This window comes from Dermacentor variabilis, chromosome 1, assembly GCF_050947875.1.
Source record: "Dermacentor variabilis isolate Ectoservices chromosome 1, ASM5094787v1, whole genome shotgun sequence".
Classification (NCBI taxonomy): Eukaryota; Metazoa; Arthropoda; class Arachnida; order Ixodida; family Ixodidae; genus Dermacentor; species Dermacentor variabilis.
Window position 1 is genome coordinate 64,772,570 of NC_134568.1, and position 19,861 is coordinate 64,792,430.

The 19,861-nt window shown below is 43.6% G+C and overlaps 1 protein-coding gene across 1 annotated transcript in view; it reads right to left on the reverse strand.

Moving 5' to 3' along the window:
* Positions 1-6,574: 6,574 nt before the first annotated feature.
* Positions 6,575-19,861, reverse strand: part of LOC142575848 (dolichyldiphosphatase 1-like) — a gene marked incomplete at its 5' end in the record, with an annotated part of 28,054 nt that continues 14,767 nt past the window's right edge. Inside the window, one exon of the mRNA XM_075685594.1 lies at positions 6,575-7,023. Within this exon, the coding sequence (XP_075541709.1) occupies positions 6,984-7,023 (40 nt within the window). The remainder of the gene's footprint in view (positions 7,024-19,861) is intronic.

Genomic DNA, 19,861 nt, shown 5'->3' on the forward strand with positions numbered 1-19,861 from the left:
GTTGCAAAAAGCAATGCAAGAATGGTCCTTGAGCCACTTGCCAAATTCTGCTGTAGGCGATAACATTTTATGTGTTACAATGTATATGTCACGATCAAAGTTCTTTCTCTGGGTGTTTGTTATCCAGCATTGTTGGATGAGCTTATTCATTTGCACTTGTGCAATGCTGTGCATAAAAAAATTGGCTCATGCACGGGCTACCTTGACGCAGTAAAGGACAGTGACTTTTACACATGACAAGCCATCAATGTCTTTACAACTGCCATACCAGTAAACATGCCATACTGCAGCTGTCAGCCAGTGCTACATGCTGTACTTGGCAAGCCCTTGGCAAGCCGAAATGCTTGTCATGAATTTTGGCTCCACAGAAGGCCACAGATGTATGCAGGCTCGCATGATACAACTGGCAGCACCATCTGCACCAACTGTTAACAGCGAAGCATCTATATGCATGGCTGTACAATTTATGTTAAAGGGGGCCTGTTGCAGCCTGCTCACATTTTCTTACACTCCAGTAGTACATAAACTTTTATCATCTCTTCTGCCTCAGTACACACAACAGGACCTAAATATATGCAACATGGCTGCACACAACTATTGGTACATATTGCAGGTATTCAGTGTGCATTACTGGGCCTGATCAGGTGCACATCGGCAATGACAGGAGAGGGAAAGCAAAGAAATGGGTACTGTCAGCATAAATTCCAATGCAAACAGCAACGGATGCTTGGTACACATAATTACATGGAAGTCTGATGTGCAATCGCTAGTAGCCAGTGTCTAAGCATGTAGTAGTCCCAAGTGTCCATTTTGGAGCCTTAACTAAGCCACTGTTATAAATGCAGCTGAACCTGGAAACAGAGCAATGCATTGAGTAGTTTCAGAATTGTTCGCATTTGAATTTATGCCGATAGACATCAGCAGAGGTACTGCAAGGAGCTGTCCCAGTGTGTTATGGACTAACACACTGGCTTGTAGGTGAACAAAATTGGGAGAATTGATTAGTGAATTAGGCATCACAGTATAATGTGATACACAAAATAAGGCATGTAATCAGACTGGGCACATGCATTCTTTCTTCAGTCATTAGCCTACACGTTTGTTCTGTCTGAGAAATGTTGCCATTGCTTGCATACAGACTGACATTCATGGTGTCTTCATTTTAAGCATGTAATAAGTGGGTTCAACTGTACCACAGCATTTATGTAGGTAAAATTCATAAAATTGGCATCTCTTGTTTACACATCAATATGTGCTCTTGCCATATTGTGGCCATTATCCTCTTCATGCCTTTAATTGTACCATAACCTGCCTTTAATTGATAAATACAATGTGTGCTTTGTTCATTAGTGTCGCTCTTGCACTTTCATTCCTTTACGTGCTGGAATTGTGCAGGGTTCACTAGAAGTTGCAGTGAGCACTGACATTTCAAAGCATGCAGGTTCAGGAAGACTGATGCAATCTTGCAAATTCAGACCATGAAAAAACTAGTGGTGCAGTTGGCCTAATATGAAGAGAGATTCACTGGAATGTGCTTACGTTTTTTTTTTTTAACATTATTTTAAGCTCTACCTTTCATATTGCGCTAGCACTGCTCAAATCTGAATCCACTGTATCAGCTCAGCCTCAATCTTATGGGCACGAAATGTCTTCCTACACCCCCCCCCCCCCTTTCTCTTGTGATGCAAGCTGCAGTCTTAAACTTGGTGTGCAAAGGCTTGTTTCAAAGTTGTCACAGGATCTGCAACAGTGCACAGCAAACTGTAGCTAATCACTAAGTTTGTGTCTAAGAAATTAATTTGCCAAGGTTGTGTGTGAGGGGTTCATGAAACCATTGTTTAGTAGCTATTTGGTATTAAACCAGGAAAAAGAAGTGAGCCCTGTTGTCTAAAAAGCTGACGCACGTTCATTCACACTTTATTGTAAAATATGACTGGTGTTCAACCTGGTGTAAAAAATGGGAGGAAGTCAATGTCATAAGCTGGTGCTCTTATTTTGCATTGTATACAACAGCACCCCATAGTGTAAAATCTTGTTTCTGGGAGAATGCAAGCTTACGTGATGATTTACAGCATTGCAGTCATTTTCACAAAGCCTCAATGGTGCCTGACAAACTGTACAGCTTGCCATGTGCATTGCTGCTGAAGCATACAGGGGGCTCAGTAATATGCTTTGCAGCTCTCTGCTGAATAATTGTCTTCAGTGCTGTACAGTAATCACGAATGAACTACGTACATGGTATATGATGCTTGTGAATACCATGCATGGTGCATTAACATCCTCTTTTCTTTCATCTTGCTTGTGCTTGCACGTGTTCTTGCAAGCTTTGTACATTTTATAAACGCCAACATGAAAATATTCTTTTCTTTTGACATATGTCATGCACAATGCGATGTAAATATATTGCAAGAACTTAAAATTTATAGGGGCACTTCAATGTTTCAGTGAAGTATATCCCTAAATCATAGCTTTATTCTTTCACACGCATTAACCTTCCGCCCTTTCTTTTTTTTTTTTTTTTTTTTTTCAGGCGTTCTGGAAGTGGTAGTTGTGATAAAGAAAAACACTTATATGGCTAACATTCACAAGCAGCAGAACACTTTTAAAAATAGTAACTACTATATATAAATATATATATATATATATATATATATATATATGTACTGCTCGCCAGTATGTGTATGTGATATAAAACCAACATGCCCAAGAATGAAATGCCAGTGAAGTTTATTGTTGATGTCATCCAGTGCATGTCTTTTGCATGTTTATTTTGAAGAAAGGGAACGTTTTTGCTTTTGTGTGAGTGTGTGTGTATAGCCCCATTGTTGCTGGCACTTGCATGTCTTTAGTAGGTGCTTATAGGATGAACTGAATAGCAAGCCCTAATGTAACTGTTTACTGCCGTGCTGATGTGGGTTCGCAGCCATTTTCAATATTGTTCTTTAAGTCACAACAGTGAATGTACAATTCGTTTTCCAAATGCATCATTAAAAGTGTACCTTGAGTTTTCATCATCATCTTCTATGTGTATGTCCCTACTATGTGCATGTATGAAAGAGCAGTTTCAGAGTAAAAAAGTAAACTCTACGAAAACAACATACTACTACAGTCTACATTAAACTGCAACACTTTAGCGACTTACAGAAAATGCAGTTTTACCCATTTACTTTTTTTGTAGTTCTTGGTATGCTTGTTCACAAATTTTTACACGAAGAGAAAAAAAATATCTAGGCACAATACTAACTGAAACATTAAAAACTGCAGCATAGTCCATGCAAGGCTGTTCACAGCACAACTTGCAAGTTCAGGTACATAAGTTTGCAACATTTAAAAACTGCAAACTGGCACACATTATGCTTGACAGCTGTATGAAGTATATTGTGCCCTGAAATTTTTGTGCTGTAGGCATTGAGGTTATTAGGAACTTTTCTTTTCTTTTTACCTTTATGTGTAATTTCTATTTTTTAATTTCCAAGGAATTTTTTATTATCCTTAATGTATTATTACTGTTCTGTGAGCCATGCACTTTGCATGACTTTTGGTTTTTGTATACAAGTGAGGCATGGGTCATGTTGAAAAGGAGCTTAAGAGCTGTCATTCATGCAGCTCTAAGATATTGGACATTGGACAACAGCACTGTAGAATAATTAATTTTACTTTTGTAGAAATTTTTTCCATTTTCCTCACTATTTTTTTGACAACTTGGTACTTATTGAAGCTTTGCCTTCCGTCAAGTTCTCAAAAGAAGAAAAGGGAATTATATCCAGACAAATGCATCAATAATGCTGAAAGCAACTTTAATCACATGAAATATTTACAATAAGCACAGGCATACAGTTTACATATATGCACACCTATTTGTATACAGGGCTACATGCTTGTATCTGTTACAGTATGCATTACAGCTTGTAAGATATACAAGCATGCCTAAGGTTTCTGTCATTATCATTTATTGACCCCCAGACATTAGCACTGAATAAGTACAAGCATACTTAACAAAAGTTTCTGTCATTGATGGAAGCATGATTAGTTCATTTATTGACCCCTGGACATTAGCATTGAATTAACGCAAGAGAGCTGGTCATTGGACGGCATGGAGGTTACCAGAATGATGGAGTCAATGATGCTAGCTACTGCATAGTTCTTACAGCCCATATAATCTCTGGGTAGGCTCATATTATTACTGTTGAGAAACAGTAGCTTGAACATGTGCTTGTAGTAGTTTACAAACAGACGGGGGCATCTTAGGCTTTCTTTCTGTAACCTGAAAACGTGTAATCATAATTGTGCTTACAAGCCTCCACATACGCAGCTGCAACCCACCCCCCCCTCCTACGGTTAGGTTATGCTATACATTATTATGAACTAGCATAGTGACAGACAGTAAAGATCCATCAAAACTGCTATGGCCTGTGTGACTGAATGGTGTTCAAAAATATTCCACCCTTGAAAATTTATGCCCCGACATTGTCTAGTCTAACCATCCAAATGCTATCACATCCATTTTAAACTGGAAAAAGAATGTGCTTACTTTCAATGGCAAACGTTTAAGCTTGTATGATAAACATGTTCAGACAAGATGCTCTTTTTGTTCACAGTTTTACTATCCATGCCTAATCATCTTTGCACTTTCCATTTTGAGTACTACTGGTACAATGGTATGTCTGTGCTGATTAAGTTTGGGAGGATAAAAATTTTTACCAGGAAATATTTTAATGTATCTTTAAGATCAAGATCAATGGACTTTTTGCCAAAACCTAACATGGTATAATGGGTTGTTAACTGCCATGAGAAAGCAATAAAAAATTGGGAGTTTCTCAGCGACAGAAAGCATTGGAATGATGCATGTTTTTCAAATGAGCAAAAAATGTTCAGTGCCATGTTCATCATGATGAGCAATAACCAAATTGGAACAGTCTGCATAATCTCATTCTGAAACACTAGAGTACAAAAGCAGACTGTTAGAGGTGCAACAAATTACGAAAATGGTCCAGGAAATATTAGACAACTAGGACATCACTCAAGGTGGTGTTGAAATGCTGTACACTGAATACAAAACAATGTTCAGTAACACACTCATTTCAAACAGTACACAGTCAATGCCTAATATACATTTTGCTTGTCTGCGTAGTCCTCTCTCAGTTGTGTACTCTGCAACTTTTACGAACATCAAAAATTCATAACCAACTTTCTACAATCCTGAAGTTTGTGCGGAAGTGCATCATAGTTCCTTCAGTCAAGTAGATATTCAGAATTGTTTGAGAATGAGCGACTCAGATGTACTAAATGGAGATAAAAAGCTCAACAACAAAGGCAGCAGGTTAAAAGGCAGTATTTGCCTGCCACAGCCGGGGTAGTTTAAAATTTCAATAAAGAAGATGTGCTTGTCCAGCTTCGCATGTTGTTACGAAACTCTTGCATTATGCACACATGTTAACCCTCAAGTGCCAGTTAAAATTTAGAAGAAAAAAATATTAGAAAACGCCATCTTATGTTACTGTGTGCCCCCCCCCACTTTTTTTCTTGCAGATTAAGAATAAATGACGTAGCTATTAACTTTCAATTTCCATTAATTCAACTGCACTTTCACAGTAAACTAGACAAGCACTCTGCTGCATAGGTGTTGAACAGCAGCATTCCTTGCCTCCAGCAATAAGAAAGCCTGCCGAGATCTATTCCCGCTGGTGGCTGCAGACAGAGCCATTTCAAGTGTAGCATTCCTGCATTTGAACTTGACGATCATAGTAACTCAAGTTTTCTTGATATGGGGTAGTGGAGAATTTTTTTAACAGCAGCTCTTTCAATGGCCCAAAGAGGCATTGTTCATATTTCATGCAAAATAATGGCTTCACAGTCATCTTCCTTCTGTTGTCATTTATTCTTTGTGCACCCATCTTTTGCTGCCTGTTATGGCACTGTCAGCCACAAGCACTAAATATGACGCGACAAAAGGCTGTTGCTGTAAAATTAGAACTGTGCATCAGTGGTAACATTGTGCCACATTTAAATTCTCCACGTGGCACTTTAAGGGTTAAGCAACATTTCTCTGAATGCTACAGATGTCCTTAAGCCATTGTAAACATTGTAGGTTAGAAAAGTAAAGTGGCACTTAAAACATACACAGCACAGACATGTGCAAAATGCTCCTCGAACGTCGCTATCTCGAATCAACACTAGGCAGCGCAGCAAGATGTTCAACAGGCCTTCTGCGCCATGCACCAGATGTGTTCTTTATCGTTTTTTCATTCTCTTGAACAAGAACAAACATGAAATTCAAGTTTGCTTGCAATTAACACAAATTCCCCATGATTTCCTAGGGTGTTCAGACTTCACTTTCTCAATGGTTAGTTCACTTAAAATAAGCCCCTCACTTTCCCAAATTTTTTTTACAACAAACATTCAGGCCAATTTGAAACAGAAAATGATGCATACTGTTAGTCCAGTTTTCTATTAGACCAATACTTTGAGCCAAGCTTTCAAGCATATCAGTAAAGGAAGCATCCCCTGAGACTTTGAGGGTATAGGAAGGTGGTTGTGAAGACAAAACAATCAAAGTGATGCACACACACAAAGGTGATGGATGAAAAGGCTTGGCTTTATTCCTTTGCCACAACCAGTCTCAAAATATGCGGAGATCATCGTTGGACCAATGGTTCTGAAGATACATAAGGTTAATGACAGGGCAGAATGATATATGCAAAAGTTGAGGGAGCAGATGCAGACAATGTCGCAATGTCTATCATGCCTGCATTCTTCGCGCACACACTGGCACATTTGATACGAAGTAGACATGTAACTGCCACCCATTCCTTCATAAGCATAACACCTGAAACATGGAGTGATCTGCTCGCCTCTGTTGACAGACGTCTTCATTGCACTTTTCGCATCCGCCCTAGTCCCCCCAGAAAAAGACTTAGTCGTGTTGTCATCCCTTCATTCCGATGACATGTGTAGGAATGCCTGCGCAGGCGAGTGTCCCAATGTCACTGAGACTTCATGGACACAAGCTTCCGTTGCCTTGTCCTGTAAAAAAGGCAGCACCACAATCAGCATCAAGTGGCACCATATCGACAAAGGAGAGTCGCAATCATTGGCCAGAAGTGGTGGACAGGGGTTAATGGCAAACGCACTACAAGAGATTCCTCCTTTCAGAACATGCAGAAAAAGCACAACACTCTCCAAGAATTATTACAGCAGCTTTGGTGCAGATCAACTTCAGAAAATGATTGGTGATAGTTTTCCGTATGATGCCAGCACCCGCCTCACACTGAGGCTCGTGCAAGCACTCCTTGTAACCATAAAATGGGTCAACTCTGGAGATCGATCAGCACATTACTGCTTATAAAGGTACACTCACACACTAACTTAATTTAGTCCACTGTTCCGAGGCAATGTTACCCAATAAAAAATTGCAGGGAAACTTAAATGTAGACATCATTAGCATCAAATGAGATGTGATCAGCAGTGCACAAGGCCAAGCCACTGGCTGTCTGTCAACCATCATTGCAGACAAATTAACGGGGCAAGCATGTGCACCCTACTGTGATATTCCAGATTTCATATCTTGCTTGGCATCCTGCCACGAGAGTGGCCACCACTCACAGTTGTCCAGAGGAATCACTGCAGCTGCAATATGATGCTGCACAAGTAGTGACAGCAAATAAAGACAACACCAAAGCAAGCATAAAACAAGATAAAAGCAGTAAGGTTGCCACATGTATTCTTGAATCCTTCATCTGCTTGTGATAATGACTAGCAGATGGCATGAACTGTACCCTGGGCCATGTGGCAGTTCACAGTTCTGCGACACTAGTTATATACTAGAGAAAACGCAGAGTATGTGGGAGATGGAAAGAAATTCAAGACGATGAGTAAACCTAGAACCAGCTGAAAGCAGAAGCCAATGCATCGAAACATTGGCCCCTGCTTTCACCTTGTTCTCATTTTGCTCATAGTCATATACTAGTGACAGGCACTTTCAAAGTCAGTGCCCATTATGTTCTGGAAGCCCCTTTAATGCAAAAAATTGACCCGCTATCCTGACCCTGCGAAAGTGGATGGCCAGCAAAGCTGGTAGAAACCACTCGCATGCCATCCATAGGGATATGAAATGTTTTATTGTTCTGCCTAGTCTTAGCACGACACCATTGTTGAGCATTACGATTTTGCACTCTTCGGCACTCATCATGTTCACGCTTTTCAAAAGTCTTAACTTTGCGTGGTCTACCCATAGCGGTCTTGCAATGAACTGAATGAGTTGCTAGACAGGTCTCCTTTTACATATGAAGTTTGGTGACGTCACTCACTGATTCCTATGCTGCTGTTGCCCCTTTCCCACTGGAGCAGCTTATGCAGGCACAAAAAATCCCTACCAACCAGAGGCTAACAGCTTCGCCTGTAAAAGCCCATTTTATATCTCACTAGCAAACCTATACACTAAAGATGCACTGTAATAAAAGTAGTTCAAATCACTCGAAACATCAAAACTACAAACTGCAAGCTACTCAAAGTAACTTGAAAAAGATTATTTTGTACATAAGAGAGCTGGACAGGTTAAAATGACATTTAAAATTGGATTGGGCTCAGTATAGACCGAGGCTGAAGGCTCAAGCAATGATTTATGGTATGTATATTTGTTCGCTTTCTGCAATGATTAGCTCTAGTGAATTAGTGCAATGAATACTAAGGCACAGACATGAACTAAGGCACTCTTGGCAATATTGGTTGCTACATTTTGATGTGAATATAGTTGTACACATTTAATAATCTAGAATAGTTGTGATCATTACAAAATAAAAAGGTAGCAGTTGTAAGCATGATGCACACAACACTAGTTCTATTTACATATAGAATTGAGAGTGAAGTCAGGCCTTTGGAAATTTCATGTAACAAAAACAAAAGTACATGTGCTCCATTTATTCTCCAAGCTCCCCAATTTATGAAACCTTCATAACAGTAGTAACAGGCAGCACCGCCGGCTACCATGCTATCTCTTGCTCCTGCATGCATCTGAATCACAATGCACAGTGATGTACTATAGCGCAAACTGCTCAAAACATATGTAAGCCTATTATATATTACAAAGTGGCAGGGTAGTGTCAGACATTCTCTCTGAGCACACACAATCATTCCAGACACAATGCAAATGTGAATTGCAATGTCAATGGACGAGTTTTACCATTGGTGATGCTCAGTTATAAGTGAACCATAGCTGCAGTTGAGAATTGTCTACATTTACAGTCACTCACACAAGTGACAGCATGTGGCCATTCTACGTGGGCCACTTTACAGAATGCTACGAAGCAGCAGGAGAAAATGTGCAGAGGGGTAAATCTGTACAATCTGATTATAAATTACAGAAGCTCATGCACAGTGCTTAAATTTGGCCCTTTATATTCACAAAGCTATCTCGCCCATTAACGACTTCCATAAATAATCATCCAAACCGTTTCAAAGTTCCTTAATTACTGTATTTTCGCAATTCTAAGCACTCCCCCCCCCCTCTATTTTAGCAAAAAAGTTATGAAAAAAGTTTGCATGCGAATCTAAGCACCCTCCTATTTGTTAGGAAGAGCACGTAGCCAAGGCCGCCAAACGCGCTTGCTCACTCTGGAATCATTGCTCAGCAGACCTGCAGGCACGCGGTTGGTGCTTCTGTTGGACACGTTTCGCGGCCATCTGACCCCGGAGGTAAAGACAAAGCTTTGGAACTTCAATAGCGACGTGTTTGTGATTTCGGGTGGTATGACGCCAGTGCTGCAACCCCTCAACGTTTCAGTCAACAAGCCCTTCAAAGCCAATCTCTGACAGGAGTACGAAGAGTGGGTGCAAAACCCTGACCGGAAGAAGACGCCGACGGGAAAGCTGCAGAAAGCGTTCCCATCAACGATCGCAAAGTGGGATTCGGACACGTGGAAGAGGGTCCAAGGGGACGTTGTGGTCAAATCATCTAAGAGTTGTTCGATCACAAACAACTTCGACGGAACGGAAGACGACCTGCTGGTGGGATACCGAGAGCAGCGGTTCAAGCAGTGCGATGAACTCGAGTGGCAGTGATAGTGACTGAGCATCCTACACAAGCGGTGGGTTTACTGTCTGCACCGATTTTTCTTTTGAATGTTTGCAAAATAAAATGTTATTTCTCGCATCCATCTCGTCGTGATGTCGCAGCGAAAAGAGGGAGGGGGGGGGTCATTCTAGATTTTTCAAATCTAAGCACCCCCCCTCACCTTGGGCCTCGCGATCATGAAAAAAAGGGGGTGCTTAGAATCGAGTAAATACGGTACAAAGAGCACAAATGCATTTTTTCAGCCTTCAATCAAAAGCACTGTCACAAGCGAACTCTCACTGGTAGCACCAATAAATTGAAAAAGTGATAATGAGAAGCAACCTAAACCAGTGGACAAGGGTGGATATGTCGGCTTGTCGGTAAGCCTTGACTAAAGGTGGTTGAGCGCAGGAAAACAAAAAGACAAAAGAAGGCACATTGGACATACAGGACCTAGTAACAATGATCTTTAATTCTGAGCAGAACAAAACTGCCTTCAGTGGATGACGTCACAGATCACGTGAATTGCTTCACAATTAAAGAAAGAAGGAAAAAGCCAAGAAAAGAAAAAACAGAGCACCCAGAAGAACTCTGAAATGTCAAACAGTCATGGCATGCACAGGAAATTAAAAATGTCAGTCAAGGTTAGAGAAGTTTTACCGATATATGTGTCACTAAAATTGTGAATTTCCGTGGCTTTAATTAATAGGTGATTAACTTTACATTTGTTTCTGCCTACGATAGCTGTTTTATCGAAAAGAGGTTCGCACTCACACCTCTGACAATGTCGAGCAGGAAAACCATGAGGTGTAGTGGAGTTTTATTAGCCTTATTGCTATGCTCTCCAAACCACTCATTGGACACAAACAGGACACGTCTTGTTTGCCCGATGTAACAATGGTATACGATAGATGACCCACGTTTTGCTCTCGATTTTTTAAGCCTTTACATTCTTGGTCGGATCTGTGTTTCTTTACATAAGCTGCCCAGTTTACTCAGTGCTGAAAAAACAACCTGAACCTCATGCAGCTTGTTTCTTCAAGTTATGAGATACCTACCCGGTAGATGTAGGGAATAACTGCTACAATCTTCATCTCAAAAGTAGTTTCCTGCTCCTAAGTTTACATGCTATGTGATGCCTGCAGTTGACAGGAACCACGATTACCATTGTGGCAATAAGAGGCAGTGGCTAACACTACAAGGGCTAGGTTTACACAAAGGTACCCAAGAAAATGGATGGGGGACAGCAACTGCCATAGTTCAATTAGGAGAACATTGTACACATGCAGAGGTGTGCAATTAAAAACAATTAATTTACCCTATGCTTTCCTTGACTTCATCACCTGTCAGTTTCAGCTTATTGTTACTATAACTATAGATCTTATGTGACAGGTGATAATAGGCAGTTTTTTTGTTGAAATAAATCCAAAAGCAATCAATTACTGTAAGCCACAAAAAACCATGTTTCAAGGGCCAAGCAAGTGAACAACCATACTCAATAATGTTGAATGATCCACAAGAGCAAAAATAATGAGCATGTGAAAGTCCTGTGAAGTAAAATTTAAGTTCAACCAATTGATGGCAAAACAGGACAGATGCAGTCCAAGGTTATATGTTTTAGACCCCATATGAGGACATTCACAATGAGTTAGAGTTCAATGGTTAGAGGTTGATGAAGCAGACTACAGTTGAGCGCCTCTACAACGAATGCCTTTACATCAAAATGACCTGTATAACAACGGATTGATTCTGTCCCGTTTCTACAGTGAGCTGTGCGGTGCGTGACCTTTAAAACGAAGTAACCTGTATGATGAAATCTTGCCTGGTCTGGAAGGCACATGATACAGTACAGATGCCTACTAGGATTCAAGGTTATTAAAAACTCCAACACTTTGGCCCCCACACGGTAGCCTTGTTTGTGACTCAACTTCTTCCCAAATAGATGAGATTTTAGCAGACATTTTACTTCTAAAATGTGTTGACACTTCTAATGAAGCAATCTTCCTAATCAAGTCACTTGTGAACAGTACGCTTGCTTATTTTAGGCACTGAAAAGCTTGAAGGTGCGTCTGCAGCATAAAGCAAATCTTTATAGTTATTGTTATCTCTTGATTTTGGCTCTGAAAACATATCTACTAACTAAAATCAAGGGAAATTGATCAATACGGAATTGAAGCTTGCACGGGAGGCACTCCAAAACCAAATGCTCCCTGCACGCAAGCGTAGTCTATTCATTTGTACAGGTGCTTCACAGGATCTGATCCCGGAACATTAGGTGCGGGGGGTTACACTATTGTTTTTACAAGCAGCAGTCAAAACTACATATAGCAGAAAGAAAGAAAGCAAGAAGCTTTTGGTTTGTAAGGAAATAGGTAATCTACACAGGTAATGTAACATTATACAATTTTAAGCATGACGCAGCTGCTGAATCTACATTAACAGCAATGTCTAGCCAAAAATATGTATCTAATGCTAGAGAATCAGCGTATCCAGCAGTTTCCTAAAGATTGCAGCATCTTGAATGTTCGCTATATATCCAGGAAGATTAGTATTCTAACACTATGGCATGTGGCAATGCAGATGTGTTAAACGCATTAGTGTGACCGTAGAGAAGCTGAAAACAGATTATGGTGAAAACGGCAGGAAATGCTATGTAGTCTAAGGAGTGGCAATGAAGAGAGATGTTTGCTGTAGATAATTTTGTGCAAAAGACAAAGAAGCAAAATGTTTCTATGAGACTCCAAAGGAGGTGAGAGTGACTGCTTGATGCTCGTCCCACTGGAATGTCTCCTGTAATCATTGACAATGAAGCATGCAGCATAGTTTTGGATTGATTCTAAACAGCGGAAAAGACACACTTGTTCAGGTGACTAGATGACTGATGCATATTTGAGTTTAGTATGTACCAATGTTTGTAGGCAAGTTTGAGCATGGAAAAGCAAGCATCGTAAGGGTTGCACTTTAGGTAACCTAGCATATGGGATGCATCAGCATCTTGTCAGTATGAGTAGACCAAGAAAGGTTGGGTGTGGACTGAACGCCCCGTTACTAAGTACTTGTAAGATGAAGTGGTTCGGGCAGGACTACCTCCAAGAAAATACTCAAAGATTGATTGCTTTCAAGTAAAAGTCATTTGGTTATATATATATATATATTTTTGTATGTATGCAAGTTCCGCGAAACCCAGGGGTCCCGCAAACAGCATTTTAGGGTTCTGAGAGCAGCCAAAATTAATCCAACCCCATCCCCACTTGGGTGGATTATTACCCTGTATAAATGATTAAATAATTTGTGCACTTACTGTGTTCTCATTTTTAAGTCATTCGATTGATTCATTGCAACAATCATCGTGAGGCCAAGGATAAGTACATCGGTGGGAAAAAGAAATAAGGGGGGTTCACAGCTCTCTGGGAAGGCAGGTGGGGTTCCCCAAGGCACAGAGCGAGAATTTTTCAGGAGGCAAAACATCGTTCACTACGGCATCCCATTAAAGTTGCAGCGGAGGGCATGGCGCCAACGTACCCTCTGTCGTTCAAGTTTGCGTGTGGAAAACAGAAGGAGGAGTGAGGAGCATTCATCTCCAGAACCATTTGCCACTAGCTACTTCAACATGTAAATGGATGCGCTCATTTCTGATACTAGCGCAAACTTCCCCAAATTTCGAAGCAATGGTACAAACAATAGTCCGTAGACTTGTGGCAAGTGTGAGAGTCAACAAGACAGCCCATCTCATCTTGCTCACTGTCGCAAGCAGCGTGCATCTTTGTATGTTGACACACCGAAGCCTCCTTCATGTCGCATTCAGTTGGCTTTGTTTTGTGAATGGAAGACAATCAGGAGGGACAATCCAGAAATATTGATGGCACAGTGTCTGGCAACAAAACAGGCCATTTCGACTTGTCTTGAAGTTGAACCCACTAGTTCGCCAAAATACCACCTTCCTCCATCCAATGTCACTCTCCGAGAAGTGCTTCTCACAAACAGTCACGAGCTCTCTACCTTTCCTTGGGGTTGCCCGAACCCGCACTTGCAATGGTAGCCAGCCACTAGGAACATTGAAGGTATTTACCTTTTGCTTACAGGATGCGCAGCCACTGCTGCAGTTCATGGTAAATTTTCGCCCCGTCCTCAAATGGCACAGATGAAAAGCGCCCACCTTTGCAGCAACAGGAAAAGCGTGCGTGCAAACCAGTGCTGCTGGTGCAATGCAGACACCCGTGAGAACAAGAGACAAAAAGCGTACAAACGAAGAAAACTAAGACAGCTTGCTCGTCAAAGCACATCGCACCCTAATCCGAGCTTTGTCTCCCCAGGTCACCTATGCATGCATGCACGCACACATGCGAGCGAGGGAATTCATGGGGCCAGCAAACGTCATCTGCTCGGGGATACTATGTGGTGTCTCGTTTCAGGGGCTGCATGGCATGTAATTTGAGCAGTACTAAGCGATCACTGCTGCTAAAATGTCCATCGCATTTGTTACTTAACATTATTGATTGAAATCTGGGAAAATTTACAAAATATGGCACTACATATCACAATTATTGTGCATCACGCCCATAGAAGAGCATGTAAACCATGGGAACCTGCCTGACGTGTTATCTGTCGTGTGGCGACGAAAACTGCATTTCCTCCTTGCCAAACCGTGACGCTATCATGCCGCCCGCGCGCACCTGTTGCAGATTCCCCTCCCAAAATAATTCTTGCTCCGTGCACCGAGGCTAGAAAGGTTGGCAACCCCTGGATAATGCAATCATCAGCAAAAATGCAAATAAACAATGCAATTTCAGAAGGAAAGTCGTTTATAAAAATTAAGAACAACAAAGGGCTACTATCACTTTCCTTGGGAACACTAAACATAACTTCGGTGAGAGGGGAAGAAATGTTATTAATGACAGGAAACTGCTTACGAAAACACAGAAAGTTTCTAATCCAAGAAAAAGTAAGAGGACCTATGTGAAAAAATAGCACTTTAGCTTCTGCACTTAAGCTACGCTATCGAATGCCTTGGAGAAATCAATGAATATGCAATCTGTTAGAAGGTTTTAAACTTTTTATCCATCGAAGGTCTACTTTCTTTTCTTGCAAGTTTTTGTACTTGGGCTTAAATATCCCGAATTAGGTTTTAAAAGTTACCCTTTTGAGAAATTTACCGTGTAGACAATACAATTATTGCTATCTAAGCAAAATAAGCAGACAAGTAATAAATATTCAAAGATATAAAAATTTAACGAGCAGCAAAAAATTTACTTTTACTGGCAAAAAGGTGCTGTTTTGCCTGAAGAGCGAAGCATCGATTGCAATTGCAAATTAGTAGACAGCTATACAAAGTAAGGATAGTAGTTTCGTCAGCTGTATAAAATTCAATAACATTAACTTACTAGAGAGTAAAAACATCTTTATTAATAATATTTGAATGGCGAGAGCAGTGTGGGAGGAACCCGCAGTCCAGGGTCCCTAAGATGATTCCGGCGATGTTTCGAGCCCGTTGTATCACTGCTCGGAGGACCTCGGGAGGTCCGTCGCGGAGGGCATCGTCCCACAGCTCTTTGTTGCATAGGGGGTAAAGGAGAGTTGGCAAGGGAAGAAAGAGGTTTGCAGTGCACTCAATCGTGACGTGGAAGATTGTGGGCGAGCTGCCACAGCCAGGGCAACGATCTGCATAACAGTGTGGGTAGAATTTATTGAGAGAGGCAACATTAGGAAAAGCTGCGGTTTGTAGCTGATGTAATGCCACTGCTTCCTCCCGCGAGAAGGGCGGCGGTGGTGCGGCGTGGGTGCGACGAATGTGTGTATAATGACGGAGTATGTCTTTATAACGGAGCAAGGGATCCCCCCACTCTGAACTAGTCGCCTCACCACGCTGAGTCGCCCGGAGGGAAATTTCTCGGGCAACCGCATGTGCGCGTTCGTTACCTGGCAGCGAGGTATGACCAGGGGTCCAGAGTAAGTGGATGCGGAGAGGTGTGGTTAGTGTATTTTGCGGGATCTGTTTGAGAATTTGGTGCGCCGCTCTCGGGATGCCATGTCCTGATAGGAACGCCTGGCATGCCTGTTGTGAGTCCGTCAATATGTACACTTCCTCAGGAATACGGATGGCGTATCGAATTGCAAGAGCAACACCGAGAATTTCTCCGTAAGCGGCATTTGTTCCGCGCATTGCAGCAGAGTCTCTCAGGGATTCGGTGCCATCCAAAACTACCGAGGTATAGCCCTCTTGAGTGCGTGATGTGTCCGTGTATAAAGTGTGTGTTTCCGGGATGTTTGCAAGCATGCGGCCAATGTATCTATCGTACACGGGCTTTGCGCCGCCCTTTGTCATGCTCGGGGTGCATATTACGTGGCAATGGATGAATACTTAGTGCTTGGCGTATCGCTGATGACAAGATCGTTGGACGGGTTTCAGACTCAAGGAGTGGGACAGAGTATCCTAGCTGTGTGAGAAGATGGAGGCCAGTAGGAGTGAGTAGGAGGCGCTGGCGATGGCTGACCCAATGTGCCTCTAGCAGCTCACCTAGTGTGTTATGTGTCCCTAAGTGAAGGAGACGGTGTGTGGAAGTATAGTTCGGGAGGCCATGGGCCAGCTTCGTCGCTTTGCAAATCATTGCGTCTATGCGAAGTTGTTGCGCTTGGGTCAACCACTGAAATGGGAGATGGTATGTAAGTCGGCTGATCATGCATGCCTCCACCAAGCGCAGCAGGTCCTCTTCTCGAAGGCCCGAGCGCCTGTTAAAGACCCTCTGGATCATGGCCAGAATTTGCTCAATCTGTCTGGATAGAAGGGAAACAGTGTAGTTTGACCTGCCATCCGCTTGGATGTGTAGGCCGAGGATATGAGCACGATTAACCTGTGGTATCGGTGTGCCATCCACATGTACAGTGATAGGGGGAGTAGAGGAACGGCTCCGGGGGCAAATGATCATGAGCTCCGACTTTTCCGGAGCACATCTTAAGCCGCATTTTCTCGCATACTCGGAAACTGTATCGACTGCTTGCTGCAGTCGGTCCTGGATGGCTCCGTCGGAAACGCGTGTCGACCAGATAGTAATGTCGTCCGCATAAATAGCGTGGGCGACATCAGGGATCTGGTCGAGTAGTCGGGGGAGCCCTGCGAGCGCGATATTGAATAAAGTAGGGGAAAGAACTGAGCCCTGGGGTGTCCCACGTCCTACAAGGCGAATCGTACCGGATGGATGCGGTCCCATTCCTACGGTGGCTGTGCGATCTCGAAGAAATGCGCGGATATATTTGTACATACGAATTCCACATTGCGAAGGATGAGGTCATGTTCAACATTATCGAATGCCCCTTTTAGGTCTAAGGCTATGAGTGCTCTCGTTTGGGCGGACGACGGAGGTCCTATGACTTCCTCCCGCAATTGTAAAAGCACATCTTTGGTAGACAGATGAGCCCGATATTCGAATTGAGAGTTAGAAAAGAATGATTTTTCTTCGAGGAAGGGCTGCAGACGCCGCAAGAGTACATCTCCATGAGCTTACCAATGCAGGATGTTAGGGAGATGGGTCGTAAGTTAACAGGCTTGCCCGATTTGGGGATCAGTGTGATGTCGGCGTGTCGCCATGCTTGGGGAAGCATGCCCTTGCGCCAGCAATCATTGAAGATATGGGTGAGGTGGTTAATATCCGCGTCACTGAGGTTACGAAGGGTGGCGAATCAGATGTGGTCGGCTCCCGGTGCCGTGTTGCGGCGTAGGTCTTGTAGGACCACCTCGTCAGACGTGATGTCCGCATCTAGCAATTCGTTCGCCTCGCCTACATAAGGATAGTCAGGGTACTGCGGCGGCGGGCCTGTGGGTATGAAATGCTTCTCTAGCTCTCTGAGGAGTGTCGAGACATCATCCCTGTACTCGTGCATTAGGATGTGCAGCTGCTGAAATGTTTTTCCCTTTGTTGTGGTGGGATCTGTGAGTGAGCGAAGAATCGACCACGTTTTTGCTGTGCTCAATGTGCCTGAGAGGCGATCGCAAAATCCTCGCCAGTTATTCCTCGTAAGGATCTCTACATACTCCTGAGATTCCCGTGTAATTTGATCTATACGTTTCCTAAGTTTGCAGTTGAGGCGTTGTCGTTTCCATCGTCGTGTCAACCCTCTGCGGGCGTTCCAAAGATGAAGTAAATGCGGGTCTATGTCTGGTGTCTCGGTTGTGGTGCGCAGTGTGCTCGTGGTGGCCTCTAGATCTTGTGCGAGAGAGTCAAGCCAGCGTTCGTACCCTTGGCGCTCAGGTGGGTCCTGGTGACGTTCCCTGAATTTCGCCCAATCCGTTATACGCACAGTTCGCTCGGGCCTGCGCGCACCCCGTAATAACAAGGTGGTTGCCACAATGTAGTGGTCACTACCAAGGCGCTCCTCTAAAGGCCCGTGCGCAACGACTGGGCCAGTATTGCGCACGAAGGTAAGGTCAGGGCAGGTGTCACGAGATACGCTGTTGCCCATCCTAGTGGGGTGCTCTGGGTCAGTAAGGAGTGTGTATCTCATGTTACAGATGGCATTCCATAAGCGGGTCCCTTTAGCCTGCGATTTAACGTAACTCCATGCAGTATGCGGAGCGTTAAAGTCGCCGGCCACCACACAAACCCGTCCAAACCTATCAAATTCTGTTAGTAGGTGCTGAAAACAGTGCGTTCGCGAACGGGGGAAACTGTATGCATTGAGTATAAACAGACTCTTGCTGCGTTTACCTTGCGTAATTATTTCCAATATTTGGTGAGGAATGTCAATGTTAGTGGTATGCATGCGACATGTAACATGTTTCGAAACTAAGGCTCCCAAAAGAGGAGAGACACCCGAGAACGTGCTGTAGCCGGATAAAGAAGGGGTGCAATTGACTTCCTGTAAGAGGATGACATCGGGAGGGTTCGTGGATGTGGCGACATACTGCTGTAGGGAACCTCGTTTTCGGCGGAATCCCCTACAATTCCACTGCCACACCACTAGTTGCTCCGCGTTACGCGGCGCCATCATCATCGCGAGAGGAAGCAGGCGGTCGTGCATAGAGATGCGGGCGCCGGGTGCCCACATTTGAAGGTTGCGGCCGAGAGCCTTGGTCGGAAAGCGCGCTTTCGTTGTTACCGCTAAGCTCAGGAACTTGCATGCATGCGAAAGTGCACTCTATACATGATTTTACTTGCTCCGTAATCCCTATTTGAAGGGCCTCCATTTGGCGTTCTATCCTGTCCAGAGCCGCCTGCATACTAGTGCTCATGTCTGCCACCAGCGCGTCCATTTGTTTTTGCAGGCGCTCACAGCGCACCTCCATGTCGCGACGTAGGCGGGCTATTTCTATTAGAGGATCGGGATTTGATAACGAATCGGTAATAGGGGAAGTGGTAGGGAGAGATTTACGCGGCGGAGCGAGCTGTGGGGTACCCTTCGCCCGACCTACCTCCCGAGGCGCCTCCATTGCAGTTTTCTTCTCCGGGGTCCGCTGCACCCCTGAAGGGACCAGGGTCAACTTGGCTGGGGCGTTGGTCTGCAGGGCCTTCTTGTAGGGTTGTCGGGAAGATGGGGAAGGAGGGCGCTTCTCTGGGAGGCGCACCGATGCCTCGCGGGATCGGGACCAAGACTTGGAGCGGGTCCGGAACTTGCGACGGGAGCTCGAACGGGTCTCCGACCGGACTTTTCTGGTCTCCTTCGTTGGGGCGCGCGACGTTCGGGTCTCCGCCATATCTGTGGTAGTGGTCGGGTCGCTGGAGGGTTGGACTTCACGCTGCTCTTTCTCGAGAGCTTTGCGCACCCAAGCTTTGTTCAGTGTCTGCCTAGCACGCCACGGGCAGTTTGGATCCGCTGTAGGGT